The sequence below is a fragment of the Urtica dioica genome, chromosome 1 (assembly GCF_054948205.1).
Source record: "Urtica dioica subsp. dioica isolate 48M chromosome 1, U.dioica_male_clone48M_v1_H2, whole genome shotgun sequence".
NCBI classification, from domain to species: Eukaryota; Viridiplantae; Streptophyta; class Magnoliopsida; order Rosales; family Urticaceae; genus Urtica; species Urtica dioica.
In genome coordinates, this window is record NC_142756.1 from 6,581,937 (window position 1) to 6,598,853 (window position 16,917).

Here is a 16,917-nt window from a genome sequence, read left to right on the forward strand (position 1 = left end):
TAGCTCCTCCTGAAATTTTTTTTTACAAATTAACCCCCCTAAATGGAAATCCTGGCTTCGTCCCTATATATAGCCATATATTTACATGCATGGTTTGCTATTTAGCAAATTTTTAGTAAATATTTGGTAAATAGCCAACTTTTATGTAAATAGTTATAAATAATAGAGTAAATAGTTGTAACCGTAATGAATGTTAGCTATTTCCCAAATAATATTTATCAAAAGTTTACTAAAAAGCAATCTAAAAGTTTAAATATGGCTAATTTGCTAATTATCCATAAATTTCACTAATAACTCAAATTGAGAGCTCTTACGCTCTATACTAATATCAGCGCAGAGAGCCTAAAATCGTCCAAAGGTGTTCATGATCTTATAGATAAATTAAACTCCACGAGTCAACATATTTCACGTTTATATTGTTCTCTGAGATGGGCGGTGCAAGTAGGTATGCCATTGCCATCTAAAGGAAGGCAGATCAAAATGTGGTCCACACCAAAGAAGAATGCCATTCATTGTATTTATTGGTGGTCAAATTACGTAGTTGAGATATTTACACACAACTTCTTAAATCTCACGTACGGATAATTTATATCTGAATTCACTAAATTCGACTTTTTTTTTCTTAAAGGAAATCGGTTAATAGATGTAAAAATTGGAAGGAGTTTATGTGGACATACTAATACAAAAGGGCATGCCATTTATGCCAAGAAACGAAATATAACAACAAACATAGTAAGCAAATTAGATCCCCAATCGACGAAGCAATGACACAAAATCAAGCGAGAAAACGAACCATAGACATCGATCACTTAAATGTCTGGTGTTGAATAGGAAGTTAGAGACTTTGCTATTGATCTTGAGATGTTGATGAACATATTGTGACTAATGACATTTCGCTGATATAGTACATTTCTTAATTTTGACTACTTAAAGGTATAATCATCCAGACTTCAATCTTCACGCGTATGATTTCTCTGGACATGATCATTGATGAGATATTCTCTCAACCAAGTTTGACTATTCCAGGTCGTTCTTATGGTTTCTAGAAATCCTAGGTTTCTTTAAGACAAGCTTAAGCGAATCAAGCAGTAAAGTTATTACATTAAATATCTAAATAATTAGCAAACTAACCATATTTACACTTTTAGATTGTTTTTAGCCAATTTTTGATAAATAGTTGACAAATAGCCAATTTTAATTACGGTTACAACTATTTACAGTATTATTTATAACTATTTACAACTGATTACACGAAAATTGATTATTTATCAAATATTTATTAAAAATTGGCTAAATCATAAACCATACATATAAATATAACTATATATCTATTGGGCCCCGATAAAATAATGATCGTATTGATAGTGAATCACTATAAATCTGTGCACTACTTTTATTCTTTACAAATCGGATTTGGAACTCAAACTCAAATCCTAACAAAACATGACTCCGGTGTACAAAATTGTAAGAATTCTTGGCATTCCATTCCACCAAAAAAAAGAGTAACAATAAATAAATCTTGGTATATTCTCTTATGTCCTCAACTTCATTTCCACAACATATTTGAAGTAAAAAAAAAAAAAAAAAAAAAAAAAAAAAAAAAAAAAAACCAAACTACATTCAATCACATAAAAAAAAGGAACAAAAAATGGAAATTAAATATTAAACACCATATACAGCAAGTGGTGACACGGTTAGATCACCTTCCATCGGCGGAGGTAAACGACTCGGCAAAGCCATAGGGTCGGGTCGGAATGCTGGTCTGGGTATTATCGAGGCTGGGAAGCAGCGACGACGACGAGGTGTCGAGGTGGGACCGCCCCTCGTAGGCCTGCCATTTCTTCAGCGCCTGAGGCAGCGACATGTCGAGGTCGATCCCGTAAATGTCGTCCGGGGTCTGCTCGGCCGGCTTCCACAGCTCGGCCAGCGAGGACAGCACGTTCACGGCGTGACCCATGTCGGGCCTCTGGTAGGGCTCGCGGGCGCAGCAGTGGCCCGCCAGCTCGGCCACGGTCGCCACGCTGGCGGCCGTGTCGCCGTCGCTGAGGTCCAGCGTGGGGTCCACCGCCTTCCGGAAGGTGTCCTTGTTGATGCTCATGCGGCGGAACCAGGTGACGAGGTGCATGCTCTCCTCGGGTTGCGTCTCGTCGAGGGCCTTCCGACCCGTTATCAGCTCCATTAGGATCACCCCGAAGCTGAACACGTCCACCTTTGTCGTTACCCGCCCCGTCACTACACACGAAACATACATGGTACTCCACAATGATTAGTTTTTTCGGAGAATATCTATGTCACTCTAATCAAATTACTCATTCATTTCTTGGGTTACAATTTATCTGCACCCTAAAAAAATTTACACTTTTTTCTAATTTTTTATTTTTTTTTACTCTAAAGATTTACAAATTAGTCTCTCCTGAATTATTTTTTTCTTTTTTCGTATTAGCTCACCTAATTTACATTTCTGTTCTGGTCCGTCCTTGATTCTCTGTACTCTTATGTGTCATATTCCATGTCCCGCTAATTTAATTATTAATTAGTTTTTTACTTAAGGACTATCTGTCTTATTTTTGTGTCTCATTTCATTTCATGTCCCTTTAATAGCGTTTACTTCATATTTTTAGCTATTTATGAAAAATTTACAAAACGTCGGTTAAAATACAAATGCTTATGTTTTTATGGCTTATATCGCTAAATATTTATTAAATTATGGATTAGTTTCTACTTACGGATTATATACTGCTAAACATTTGTTAAATTATGGATTAGTTTCTACTTACAGATTATATACCGCTAAACATTTGTTAAATTATGGATTAGTTTCTACTTACGGATATCTGCCCTATTTTCTTTTCGTTTCCCTCTAATTAAATTATGACATGATTATAACATTAAGTGTTGACATGTCATTTTTTTTTTTTAGTAAAGAGGCCTAGAAATTTAACGACAATAAAAGAAGTGACATATGATCCAAATTCCTAAATGACTTTCACTTATTCACCAGCACTAATAAATAGAGTCTCTCATGTTAAAGATTCATGAATGAATGTCAAAATCAAAGATTATAGATAGAGGTGTAACCGTGTAACTATTTTATTTTTTTAGCATGAATTTCGAAAGTTTTCAATTTTAGCAAGTCATCAATAGAGGTGATCTTTAACTCTCCATAATTAATTGTAACTAATTTGCAGATCAGATGAATTATTTAAAAGGTCTCATTAGATTTTTTTACCTGCGTACTCTGGAGCCAAGTATCCGAATGTTCCGGCGATCCTGGTCTCGACGGAGGCTTTGCCTTCTGGCGCAAGGCGAACGAGGCCGAAATCCGCGACCTTGGCTCTCATATCATCCCCAAGAAGTATGTTCGAGGGCTTCAAGTCTCTGTGGATGAAGCTCTGGTGGGCCAGCCCGTGGAGGTACTCGACCCCGCGAGCCACGTCGAGAGCCACGCTCAGCCTCCGAGTCCACTCCATCGGCTCGAGCCCCTCGTGGGCCCAATTGAAGAGATGAGAGCTGAGAGTGCCCTGAGGCATGTACTCATAGACGAGAAGCTTCTCGAACCCGTCGAGGCAATACCCCAAGAGCGCCACCAAATGCCTGTGTCGGACTTTCGTCAGAACCGCGATCTCGGACTTGAACTCGCTCAGCCCTTTTCCGGCGATCACGCCGGATTCCATTCTTTTCACGGCGATTTTGGTCCCGTCGTGGAGCTCGCCTTTGTAGACCGTCCCGAACCCGCCTTGCCCGAGGATGTTCCCGGGGCTGAAGTTGTTTGTCACGTTTCGGAGGACTTGGATCGAGATCACCATGTTCCCCGATTCCATCATTTGAATGTTGTTCGAGCCCGACCCCGAGCCGGCGAGGCTGTGGGATTCTCCGGCGAGGCTGACGGTGGACCCCGCCACGGTGATTTTCACGCCCTCGGTGTCGGACCCCGAGTGGCGCGGGTGAATCACCATTGCGTTCGGGCTCTGGACCCGGCTGAGGTTTCGCTTCTGCCGAGCTCGACACACGCAGAAGAGGACGAGAGCGATGAGCACGATCAAGAAGGCTCCGCCGAGGACGGAGATCGCGATCACGCCAGCGAGGCGCGGCGATGGAGACGAGTTCTTGTTTTTCTCCTCGGCCTTGGGGCGATCGGTGGTGATCGACGGCTTTGCTTCTCCGCCGGGGCCCAAGGGCAAAGCACTGATCTTGTCCTTTCCTATGTCGGGGTTACCGTTGGTGTTCACTAAGACGTTGCTTCGGAAGGAAGGCACTTTCCCGTGGAGCGAGTTGTTGGAGACGTCGAGCTCGGCTAAGGCGGGGAGGGTCGAGATCGACTCGGGGATCGTCCCGGTGAGGTTGTTTCCGGCGAGGACGAGCCTCTTCAGCGACTTCAACGAGCCGAACTCCGGGGAGATCGCGCCGGAGAGGCTCATCTTCTGAAAATTGACGACGGTGATGTCCCCGCCGGCGGCGCCGCAGGTGATCCCGGTCCAGCCGCCGGAGCAAGGGTCGTTCCCGGGCCAATTCTCGGCGAACCTCCGAGGAAAGCCCAATGCCGCGGCGATCGAGAGGAGGGTTTCGACTCGCGGGTCGCACCGGCCCGGGACGGGGCGGCAAAAGCCGTTGGAGTCTTTGGACATGTCGACGGCGACGCCGGGCTTGAACTCCGGCATCGGGCCCTGGAACAGGTTGTTGCTGAGGTTCACGGCTTTCAGAGACTCCGAGCCGGAGAGGGAGAGAGGTATCGGACCGGTGAAGAGGTTGTCTCTCAGGCTCAGGCTCTCGAGGCCCTTGAGGGCAGAGAAATCGGGCAACGGGCCGGAGAACGCGTTCGAGTGAAGCCAAGCCTCTCTCAACATAGCCATGTTCCCGATCACTCGGATATCTCCGGCGAGCTTTCCCGGGCTCTCTTGTCCGTTGAGCCAGAGGGACTGAATCTGAGACCCGGCGAGGCTCGCCGGCAGTTCACCTTCCAGGCGGTTGAACGCCAGGTGGAGGAGGCTCAGGCTCGGGAAATTTTCCGGGCCGAAAGCGTCGGGGATTTTCCCGGTGAGGTTGGCCGAGTTCGCGGAGAAGTTCTGGATCGACGACGCGCTCGCGAGGCTGTCCGGGAACGGCCAGGGCGAGAAAGGGTTGTCGTCGATCTCGACGGACTGGAGTGACGTCATCCCGGAGAAGAAGTCTCCGGGGATCGAAGAGAATCGGTTGCTGCTGAGCATCAAGACCTGTAGGGAAGCCAGTCCGGCGAGGCTCGGTAGCGGACCGGAGATATTGTTCCACTGGAGCTCGAGCCTCTCGAGGCCGGTCAAGTTCCGGAGCTCCTCTGGAAGAGAGCCCTGGAGGCTCCGGTGGCCGATCTGGATCCGGGTGACCCGGTTGTCGTCGGAGCAGACGACTCGCTCCCACTTGCATGGGTTGGGGTCGGACCAGCCCAGAGACTCCGACGAAGAGCCCAGGCTGGCTTTCAAGGCGAGCATCGCCAGGGCATCCACGTCGCTCTGAGAGTCGACGACGCCGGAGGAGAGTAAGAAGAAGAGGAATAGGAGAGGCATTGAGACGTGGGAGACGATAATGGGTCTGTGATTGTTCTTCTTCCTCATGTTTCCGAGCTCAGAGAGAGAGAGAGAGAGTGTGTGTTTTCTTTCTCATGGGAGTGTGGAGAGAGAGAGAGAGAAGGCACATGAATGAATAGAGGCATGCACATGGGGTGTGGTTCCCACAAAAAGGCTTGGGAACAAAAGGCTTTCAAGCCTGTCAGAAACCTCTTTTAAAGGTTTATTATCATTTCATTTCATCGAACCAAGTCCAACACATCATGTGTAACTGCTCCAACTTTTCTTTGCTCTTTAACTTTCATCCCAATCCTTTCTTTTTCTTGCAATATAACCCTTCATTAACATAGTCTTTAATTATCTTATAGGTTATGTTTTTTTTTTTTTCAAAATAGAGTGGTCCCACCACTCTGTACCCACAAAGTTTGCCTACCTTTTTCGTTACGCCAATGCGGTGTTGCGCTATTATATATGGATCCTCTTTTTTTTAGAGTTTAATTTTTTTAATAAAGATTGAACAAATGACCTCTATTTTATAAGTGATACAAAATTATAACTAGATCACTCTTATATATTAGATTTTAAATTTTGATTTTTTAATTAATGAGAAAAAATAATTAAACATTTTTTGTAATAATTTGTATTATGTATTAGAATAATTATAAGGGTTTTGTAGCTAACTAGTCATGTACAAATTTAAATTTTGATAAATAATAAATATTTTTTTAATTTTACAAAATAGTCATTAACGAAAATTAATAGTATACAAATATTCAAAATATAACATAAATTAATTTTATTGCATCATATTTGTTGATTATATTTTAAATATATTTAAAATGTTGACTAAATAGCACTATTAATGTTTTAAGTGGTCTAATTCGTTATATTTTTTTATTATAAATTGGATACTTTCATTTGTTCGCTTCATCAATGTGCTTAGCATTTATGGGTAGATATTTTTTGTAAAAATAAGTTGAATTGAGATTCATGTATTGACATTTGGATGGTAAAAGTAAAACAAAGAACTATTGAAAGTACTGATTTTTTTTTTTTTATGCAGAAAACTTGAGCTCAACATGATAAGATATAAGATAAAAGGATGAAATTATAAAGCTACAAAAAGTATATGGGTCAACTTAGTATGAGTGATAAAGAAATGCAGTAAAAGCTGGATATCATGATTCGTAAAGGGAATGCAAGAATGGCTTTTGATTCTTGTCCGCTGTCCATAGAGTGGCCAAAATACCAACTTGGACTGACTTCATCAGTATTATTCATTCGCTGTTTATTTTATTTATTTTCAATATTTTATCATGTGGAGCATAGTATCTGTGTTTTAATTGGCCACTAGAATTAGAAGGCTTTTTGCATACAGATATTACAGATATGACGGTTAATTTGGTTTTGACGTAGTCAAGATAAATATTTGATATTTTATACACCAAAGTACATTAAATTCTCATAAATAAATAAATAAAAAGTACATTAAATTGACTTTTTAATGAACATTGGTCGTGGAATTGAGAACTCATAGTAGCTTTGTCATAAAATAAAAATAAAAATAAAAAATAATTAATCGGGTAACTAAATCATCAAAATTTAAAAATTTGCTATGAACCACTACACTCCATTTTCAAAATAAAGATGGAGATGGAGATGGAGATGCACTCCATCTTCAAAATCATTCTCAAAGAATCTTGGATTTTTGTTCGAAGATTTATTGACATATTTATTAATAATTTTTTGTTTTAATTTTTTGTTATGATTAAAAATATGTAAGAAGTCATTTTAAATATTGAAATTAGCAAATTAACGTATGGGTCAGACTCTTTTTATGCAGTAATGAGTCAAATTTCAATATATGGCAAGCGTAGTCATGCGTATACAAGGAGGGTGTCGTTTGTACCCACTCACTCTACACAACGATGTCCACAACTCCTTTCCCTTGTACGAGGAATGTCACAATCCACTCCTTCAACACAATGACCTCCACGGCCCCTTTCTCCAAGAAAGTGACCGCCACAACGCTCTACCAAACCATCATCGTCTACGACCGGCTATGAGAACTTTGAGAGCTTTAGAGGGATGGATTTGAACTCGCTTGTTAGAATCCTAGTTCTAGGTTTGTACGACAAAAAAAAAAAAAAAAAAAAAAAGCTTTGCTGCACTTGGGCATGTATGAACTAAGTAAACACATCGCATTTAAGACAAAGAGTCATGTTTGTAACAAGTAATTTATTAAAATGCATGTCAATAAATACAGTTACCGTTGGTTTTATTAAATTAATGTATGTATTGATATGTTTATCGTTAAATCACGGTATTTATTGATAACTATTTAAATAAATCAAGTAATAATGTTAATATATCATTGGGTTATTGACATATTTGTCAACAAATTAGTGTATTTATATAAAGAAAAGCAAAGAAAAATGAAAAGGATAAAAATATAATGGGAAATGGTCTTATCTAGTAGTACTTTTGATGTTTTTGACAAAAAACTATCAAAGTATAATTTAAGACACTTCTACTAGTGAGTCTCATGTGAAAATACTTTTTACCCTTACTTTTTATTTTTTGAACCTTGCTCTCATTACTTCTGAAACATCCTCTCATTATTCTTCATTTAGCCACACACACACCAAAAAAAAATGTATATCAGAGAGAAGAGGAATTGGAGGCGGAAGAGTGAAGAAGAGTGTGACGTAAGCGTTCGAGCATAGCCAGAGCTTCACAACCTACGTGTGGGCTTGTTTCCCTCCGCGCGCGGCTCCGAGTTTCGCATTGATTGGTCCCTCGTCCTCCTTCAAGACTCCGATGTCAACGTTGACCCTCTTCGCCGTATTTTCACCTGCGTGAACTCTCACCGCCGTCGATTGCCTCAATCTATTGCTTCATGCTCTGATCTCTGCTTGCACTCTCATTGTTCGACAAAATGTCACTACGAACCCATTTTCCATATTTTATTCATCAGTGTACGTAACATGTTATAATGATATTGTAATGTGTGAAAGAAATCAATGAGGTGTGCTTTGCATGTGTTGATGCTAAGGAATATTGCTTGGCTCAAATCTGTGATGTCAACATCATTATACATGTATTTTTCTTGTTCACTTGACTTTTTCCTGAATTAGAAAGGCTAAATCTTAGTTCCATTAATATAGAATTGCACCATAATCTTGTTCTGGGTAAATTTTTTTATTTTTTTTCCTTTGCTTACTAGGTGTATGATTTGGAAGAAGTTAGCGAATATTATCAAACTAGAGGGTATATTAATGAGCTCATGTGGACTGGAAATGGAACATGAACACATGAGCATCTTTTTCATTTTAAGATGACACATATAGTTTGCTATAACTAAAAAATCAATTAAATAAGCAAAAAATACAAATATTTTGTTTGCCATAACGGCAATTTATGTATTTGTAGACATGTATTATGTCTACAAGTTTATATAATTGTAGACATGCATTATGTCTACAAATTTATATAATTGTAGACATATATAAACATAAATTGTAACTGTAGACATAACTGTAAATATTAATGTCCACAATTGATCAAATTATAGACATGTTCGTCTAAAATTGTAGATATAGGTTATCCACAATTGATCGAATTGTCTTCTTTGGAATTGTAGACATGTATGTCTATAATTTCAATATTATAGACATATATTTCTACAATTGGTGTAATTGTAGATATGGTCTAAAATTTCGGTAGTTATAGACATGTATGTCTACAATTTTATGTAAGTAATTACAGACATATTTCAAAATTAATACACAAAATGAATCAAGAACAATAACAGTAGAAGAACGAAAACACCAACATTCTTTTACCACATAAAAAAAAAATTATTCAACGCAACAAATGAAGAACAATTTTACCCATCAGCCTTTTTACCCTTCAAAGATTGTCTTATCATCAAACTAGGAAAGACTTTAATTACCCATAATATACGAAATTAAAACCTTAAAAAATTGCTGTTGGAGATCTCTCCAAGAAGTCGTACTGATGAGTGACGATCTCTCCGATTGATGAGTGACGATTCTCTCGCCACCGTTCATGAACCTTCCTAGCATGAATCTGTCTCTCGCCGTCGTTCAGTTCTGATGAAGTCTTTGAAGTCTGCGTTATGATTTTTCGGAGGAGAAATGTTCTTCCGTCAAAAAGCCATCTTCATTTTTTTTCCTTCCTCACCACGAATGTCCAGTGCTTGCTTATCCGGGCGAAACTTGGCTCGCCGTCTTCGGACTCTCTCCGATATACAAATAATTTTTTTTGGTGTCTGTGGTTGAATGAAGAAATGATGAGATGATGGTCAGAAAAAATGAGAGGATGATTCAGGAAAAAACAGAAAAAAAAAAGTAAGGGTAAAAAAATCATTTCACATGGACTCACTAATAAAAGTATCTTAAATTATACTTTGATAGTTTTTGGTCAAAAACATCAAAAGTACTACTAGATGAGACCATTTCCCAAATAAATATAATTACACAATTTTGAATTAAATTGGATTTTGATAAAAAAATTATCAAGAATGCCAAATATTGAAAAAATGTTCATTTCCAAGTCTCGGGACAGCGCGTGGAAATCGCAGGGTTTTTTCCCATTGGACTTGTGGTCCAAAGCAAGATAAGTCCAGCCCATAGAGAGAAGGCTTATCGATATGGATTGGGCCGATCAATTGCGCTAAAAAAACATGTATATATAGTAATATTTTAGACGATTTACGAACCTTATAGCCTAAAGTCCAAGGAAGCGCCGTGGAGAAAGGGAAGGGAAGAGCAAAGGTAAGGTGTTATTGCGTGCGTACTCGCTAATTTCGAGTTCTCGTGTTGTGATAATCTGTTATTGCTTGCGTACTCACTAATTAACTAATCAATTTGATTATTATTTCCGTTAATTTGGTATTACAGTATTGTTTTGGTATATTGATTACTGTGTTCTTTTTAATTACTAATCTACCGTCCTTGTTCGTGTTCTAGGTTTCTAATATCTATCACATGTAGCTGGAATTGTTTTTTTTTTTTTTGACCGATTTGTTCGTAATTCGCTTTTAGCTTCCAATGAAGATTCAAAAGAGAGAGACAAAGCATTCCGGAACACGAAAAGGGAATGGAAAGAAGCGAATTGGAAATCGGAAGAAGAATATAATAGGCGGAAAAAGGTACATCTTCTAGGGTTTATGATCATATACATATCTGTTTTACATTCGTAAATGTTCGCTTGCTAATTCGATTGTGCGTGCTCTAGGTTTCTGAAAACGGCAATGAATGATGTCGGGTCTTGAAGTTGGTACGTTTTCCTGCTCGCCAAGTTGCGAATTAGTTAATAGCCATTACTGTTTACCCTAAATTGATGAATGCGTTCATAATCTCAGCTGTTTTAGACTAATGTTCTAGGTTTCTGATACTTTTTTTGTCTTGAGATTTAATATAGCTCCTCTTTTGTTAACTTAACTTATTATGTTGTTGTGATCGATCAGATGGGAAGGAGGAATTGGTCGTCTCTAAAAAAACCATGGCTGTTGATACGTGTGGTAACTGATTAGTATCTATTCTGGTTGTTGTCTCTAATATGAGATGATATATAAATCCTCATTTTTGTATAGTGACTTTTATTGTTGCAATGGTCAAATTATGCTTTTTATTTGTTTTAGAGGGCTCCCTCAGTGACAGCGATACTGGTAGTGACAGTGGCATTGAGAAGGAATCTGAAAAGGATAAGTATTTGTTAAAGGTGTACTATGAAGACTTTGATAAATATGGGGTAATGTTGATTGTATAGATTTGTAATTCGGTTTTTCACATAAGCATGTATAATCAGTGTATTCATTGCAATGAAGTAATTATTGTCGTGATTTTGTGTTGCTTGTTATCAGGGGTTTTATTTAAGCAACTGGGGTCCTCCTCCCGGTATATATTACGGTACATCTCGTGTCTCGCCTTTGTCTAATCGGTATTCTGTACCGGCCGTAAACGTTGCAGTTTCTTACTACAACAAAAGAAAGGTATGTGCATTGGTTAATTATCTGCTCAATTATATGTTAAATTTGTCGTTAGTATGTGTATATCTTACAATATTAATAATTTGTAGGTTGTTAACTATCTGTTCAATTATATGTTAAATTTGTCAATAGTATGTATATGTTATATAATATTCATAATTGTATGCGTGTGCAGGGGACTGAGTTGAAGGCTTTAAGGCTGTTGAGAGCGAATCAGTCCTTCAGGATTGAAGTTCATTGCTTTCTCACATTCGAACTCTCGGATGATAAATGTTACGAGGCTTTGGTTGTTTATGATCAGAGATGTCCTGCGAAAAGTCGTGTGGAGTTCATGAGGAAGGCTCGTTTCTATCCACAGAACAGAGACTGTTACACTTATCATGACTTTAAATACCCCCTCTGATAAAAATAAAAATAAAAATCTATGTCTTTGTTACACAAGACGTCGATTGAGTTGATCTTTTTCAAAGACACTCTCCACCCAAAAAATTGAACTATTTTCGGGGACACAAGGGCAACTTTCATTGCTTTAATAGAGAAATCCTCTTCGTTGCCATTAGAATCATGTCAGTGATTTGTCTTCGTACAACAAAGACGCCCTAGAAAGTACTAGTGGTTTGACCCATCACCACCTTAAACCTCTCCCCCAAGACCTTAGCCAAAGCATGAAAAAGGTCAAAGAGTGGAAAGCACTGTCTGCAACGATGGGCTTCAAATCGATGTTGATCCACTCTCCATGTGACATGAATTGGCTTGATAAAGATTTGAGAAAAAACTACATATCTATTCGACGATCTCGTTCTTTTTCTCAAGGTTCAAAGGGTCTTTTGATGCACAACCAATGCCAATGGTAAAGCTCGGAATATATTTTGTTTTTCATTCAACACGCAATTAGTAAAGGTTTTCAAGGAATAAAATAAAATATATTCTAAAAATAGGACTTGTTGGCTAAAATATTTTATTTAAATGAAAGAGAATATTGACTAATATATTGAAGAAAAATATAATCAACTAAGCCACTTTAAAGAGAATATTGAATATTTTATTTCAGTTTTTTTTTTTTTTTTTTTTTTAAGAAATAACTATTTTAATGTCGTGGCAAAGGAAGTAGATTATATTATACCGAAAATAACCTTATTTAACTGAATAACTATATTTAGTTTATCAAATAAAATAAGTCATAAATTATGTTCATTCGACCTAATTTTTAAGATAGGCATAACTGCTTAGAATTTGTATTCATTTTCTTTCCAAAGCAGCGTCCAAGCAAAAGGAAAATTTACAGCAATAATACAAATTGTTTGTCACTTACCAAAAATCAACAAAAACTCAAATATTGACACATTTAGTACCAAATGTGTCGGGGAATCAATCAATTTGTGACCAAATGTGTCTCGGAATCAACCAATTCGTGATCGTTTTGATACTAGATGTGTCAATATTTAAGTTTTGATGGAATTTTTTTTTTTATAATTATAAGGCAAATGGTACTGTTGTTGTCAATTTTCCTCAAGCAAAACTCCTTAGTTCCCATAGCCCTAATTATCAAATCACTGAATTTTCTTTCTTCTTCGATGAATCGACGAGAGTATTGGGGGATTTCCCCCTTTTGTCATCATGTCCAGGTTTGTTTACTAAACTTTTCTATATTTTTTTTACTCTCAATTGCTTGATTTTTTTTCCTAGTTCTAATTTGATCACATTATTACCGTATCCGGCTAGATAATCATGTTCCATATGTAGGATTGTTGGATCGTACCAATCTCAAAGGACGACTCACGAGAAGAAGAAGATCTCTGGTCGCTGACGGATCTGGATTCGAATTTTGGATCCGAACCTGCTAGGGTTCAAAGCCGTCTCAACTGGACGTGGCCTTCCATTGCCTCTAGAAACGACGTCGTTGAACGGACTTGATGTGGATAACGATATCGATGATTTTTCTATCCAGAAATATGTATTCGAAGGTGAGGTTTCTCTAGTTAAATATAATCAGTTTTCTTTGGAAGTTGGATAATATTTTTTATTAATACTAGACCTTCCATATAGTCTTCAAGATATATACATATATATATATATATATATATATATATATATATATATATTTGTTTCTAAAATTTGTGATATTTCTTGCAGAGCCTTTCAAAATACGGTTAACCACAAAAGTTTGATACGGGAGAATAGTGTTTCGAGCTCTACTATATGGGATTATTCAGACTTTCAATTTCGGAGTACTTGAAATCTTGTTAATTTTTGTTTCTAAATGTTAATCAGGTTAATATATGTTAATTCCTGTTAATAGAAGATCTTACATTCTCTTTTATCTCACTGCGTTCGATACGTCATTATCTCACTTCCTCTACGATCATTTTCGATGCGTCATTTAAGATGATCGATTGGTGCCTTGTACCTACAGTACGAGAATCTACGATATCTTTCTTTCTTCTCGTACCTCGAGCATTTACAATGCCTCGAGGATCTCCGAAACCTCTCGATAGCCTTCAATGAATAAAAAACACAAAGACATAGCAAAATAGTCAAACTTTTCAAAGTTAAAGTAAAATAGCCAAATATCTTAAACATCTCCAAAATACCCTCAATCACCCTTCTATACTGTCGTCAACCTTCAACGCCATCGCCGGCTATTTTCGACACCATCGCCGTCGATCTACTAAGCCATCGATCTCCGTCACGATTGTCGTCGATCTTCGACCCATCGTTGTTAATCTCCGTCGTCATCACCTTCGATCTCCGACGCCATCAGCTGCGATTTCTATTGCTATCCCCATCAATCTCCGTCAAGATCGTCGTTGATCTCCGACCCATCGTTGTTGATCTCCGTCATCATCACCTTCGATCTCCGTCATCATCGCCGTTGATTTCCAACACTACCGACGTCGATCTCCGATCCCATCACCGTCGATCTCCGACCCATCTTTGTCTATCTCTGTTGCCATCATTATTGAATTAGGTAAATCAAGGTAAATTTCAGTTGGTCGATCTTTATGTTCGTGTTCATGATTTTGAACCAATTTTCCAGAATTTCAAAAAAATTAATTCAGGTGTCCAAAATTTTAATCCATTATATTTTTTGTGTAATTGACTTGTTTGAGGCCTTCGGTTCTTTCCGCTCGTGAAATTTCTCAACCTCCTACAATCAAGACAAAAAATCGATGGCTCAAAACAACTCAATTGCACAAAAATAACAGTGGATTAAAATTTTAGAAACATGGATTAATTATTTTGAAATCATGGAAAAACCAATTCACGAACATGAACTCGAACATAAAGATCATAAATCTAAAAACTAAAAAATTCTGATGAAAATCAAAATAGGCAATTTTGAAATCGATTGATGGACCGAAATTGGGTTTGGGAGCTAAACAAATTGATCACGATTCCTATTTTAAAATAAAATAATTTAAACAACTCAACTACACCAAAAAAAAAAAAACAATGGACTAAAGTTTGGAGAAATTAGGCCAGCAGTCTTACAAAATAGCCAAAGTTTCATTTTATTAAGAAAATAGTCCAGCCCCGAAGTAAATTAAATAACTGGTTAGATTAATTTAAGGGTAGTATAGCAAAATAGCCAAAATGAAACTATAAAATTTGTTTTTAGCTTACGTTTCACAACTTTTAGGAAAATAGCCAACATGTTTATGTGGCAACAATTAAGGTCTGATTTGCCTTTATTTATTAACATATTCGTTATTTTCTCTCTCATACTTTTTTCCTACACTTTTGTTTTTACATAAAAACTTCAAAAAACCATATTTATCTCATATGAACTCGAAATTGAGTGATTCCAAATCCTACAAATTCGTGACGCCGAGATCTTCAAAAATAGTTCATTGTGTTTGATGAAAAATCATGTTTAATACCATAGATGTAGAAAAATCACGTTACTATCTTAAATATGGAAATAACTGAAATTTTTTGAAATTATCAAAAAAATAAATGGAAACGTAAATATGATGCATTAAATATAATTTTTCATCAAATTGAAGATCTCGATGCCACGAATTTGTAGGATCTGAAATCACTCATATTCGAGTTCGTATGAGAAAGATACGAATTTTTGAAGTTTTGTTGCAAAAAAAAATTATTTGAAAAAAAATAGGAGAGATAAAGTGACGAATTTGTTGATAAATAAGGACAAATCAGATCTTAATTATTGCCACATAAGTCATTTGGCTATATCCCTAAAAATTGTCAAACGTAGGCTAGATCTAAAATCACATGTTTAAAGTAGTCTAATTAGTTATTTATAATGTCTTAATTTAATTTAATTCGGAAAGTAGTCTTCTAGGCCAAAGTAAATTAATGAACTTGGTTAAGTTAATATAATTAACTTTGACTGGTAGACTATTTCACTAATAAAATAAAACTTTGGCTAGATCCTTAGAAACATGTAGATGATTGACTATTTGCAACAAATACTTGTTATTATGAGTGCTTTGAACTTTCCATTAGAGTTATGGTATATAATCAATGGTAAATATGTTGAACAACTTTTTATAAAATGTAGATGTCGGATAAGATTCATCAACATCGGTTTCGAAGATGAGAAATCTATCCATAGTTATACAAGTTTTTCTCGTATCTTAAACTGCACAATTTTTTTTTTCATTTGTAATTTATTTTTAGTTTTTTAATCATTTAATTCTTTTTAAATGTTTATATTACACAATTGAATAATTAAAGTAAAAAATTGTCCAAAAATGTAAATAAATTTAAACATTTAAAAATAGTAAGCATTTGAATAATTGTAAATAATAAGTGATCAAAACGTAATTATTTTGAGGAAAAAAAATAAACATTTAAGAAAATGTGAACATGTTTAAGTAAATGTGAACAATTTTGGAAATAAAGTAAAAATGTCTTGGACCATTATTTTGACGGTCCTATTGACCGAGTCCCTTCGATCCAATCCCCGCAGCGACGAATGTGGTGTCGGTCCCCACGTCGGCTGTGTCGGGGCTCCCTGTCGAAACCCCGGAGGAGGTTGGTTTCCCGAGAATTGAAGTCATCATGGGTTCGGTGGTTTCGCCCATCAGGGACTTTAGGAGTGAATACTTTATTCCCCCTCAATTGACGTTCAAGTCCAAGATCCAGGCGAGCTTCCAACACAATCTCACCTTGGGTATGTCGTTGTTCACCTTGAGAGTCTGCGTTTTCGCTTGCGGCTGCCGTTTCAGCCCGTCATCCAGGAGTTCCTGGTGCGCCTGAGGATTTGCGCGGCGCAGGTAGTCATGTTGTGTTAATGATTCTTGTGCGTGTGTCCTGTAGTACAAAGCAGAGAAGAAAAAAATGACGGTCGACAACTTCTGGAACCTCTTTCACGTGCTCCCGATGAACAAGAAC

At 37.4% G+C, this 16,917-nt stretch overlaps 2 protein-coding genes and 1 long non-coding RNA gene across 3 annotated transcripts; 2 read left to right on the plus strand and 1 right to left on the minus strand.

Moving 5' to 3' along the window:
* Positions 1–1,462: 1,462 nt before the first annotated feature.
* On the minus strand, positions 1,463–5,715 carry TMK1 (transmembrane kinase 1). Its single transcript, XM_089609017.1, has 2 exons — positions 3,230–5,715; positions 1,463–2,232 (listed from the first exon to the last, which is right to left on the minus strand). Exons 1-2 carry the CDS (start codon positions 5,583–5,585, stop codon positions 1,700–1,702), a joined length of 2,889 nt encoding a protein of 962 aa, XP_089465143.1. The 5' UTR covers positions 5,586–5,715; the 3' UTR covers positions 1,463–1,699.
* Positions 5,716–10,273: 4,558 nt separating this feature from the next.
* Positions 10,274–10,837, plus strand: LOC149406821 (uncharacterized). The gene is made up of 3 exons (XR_016295477.1): positions 10,274–10,336; positions 10,607–10,713; positions 10,800–10,837. It is a non-coding gene; the product is annotated as an uncharacterized LOC149406821 (long non-coding RNA).
* Positions 10,838–11,012: 175 nt separating this feature from the next.
* LOC149406822 (uncharacterized) lies at positions 11,013–12,399 on the plus strand. The gene is made up of 4 exons (XM_089627197.1): positions 11,013–11,085; positions 11,206–11,315; positions 11,428–11,556; positions 11,729–12,399. The coding sequence occupies exons 1-4, from the start codon at positions 11,067–11,069 to the stop codon at positions 11,954–11,956; spliced, it is 486 nt and encodes a 161-aa protein (XP_089483323.1). The 5' UTR covers positions 11,013–11,066; the 3' UTR covers positions 11,957–12,399.
* The last annotated feature ends 4,518 nt before the right edge of the window (positions 12,400–16,917 follow it).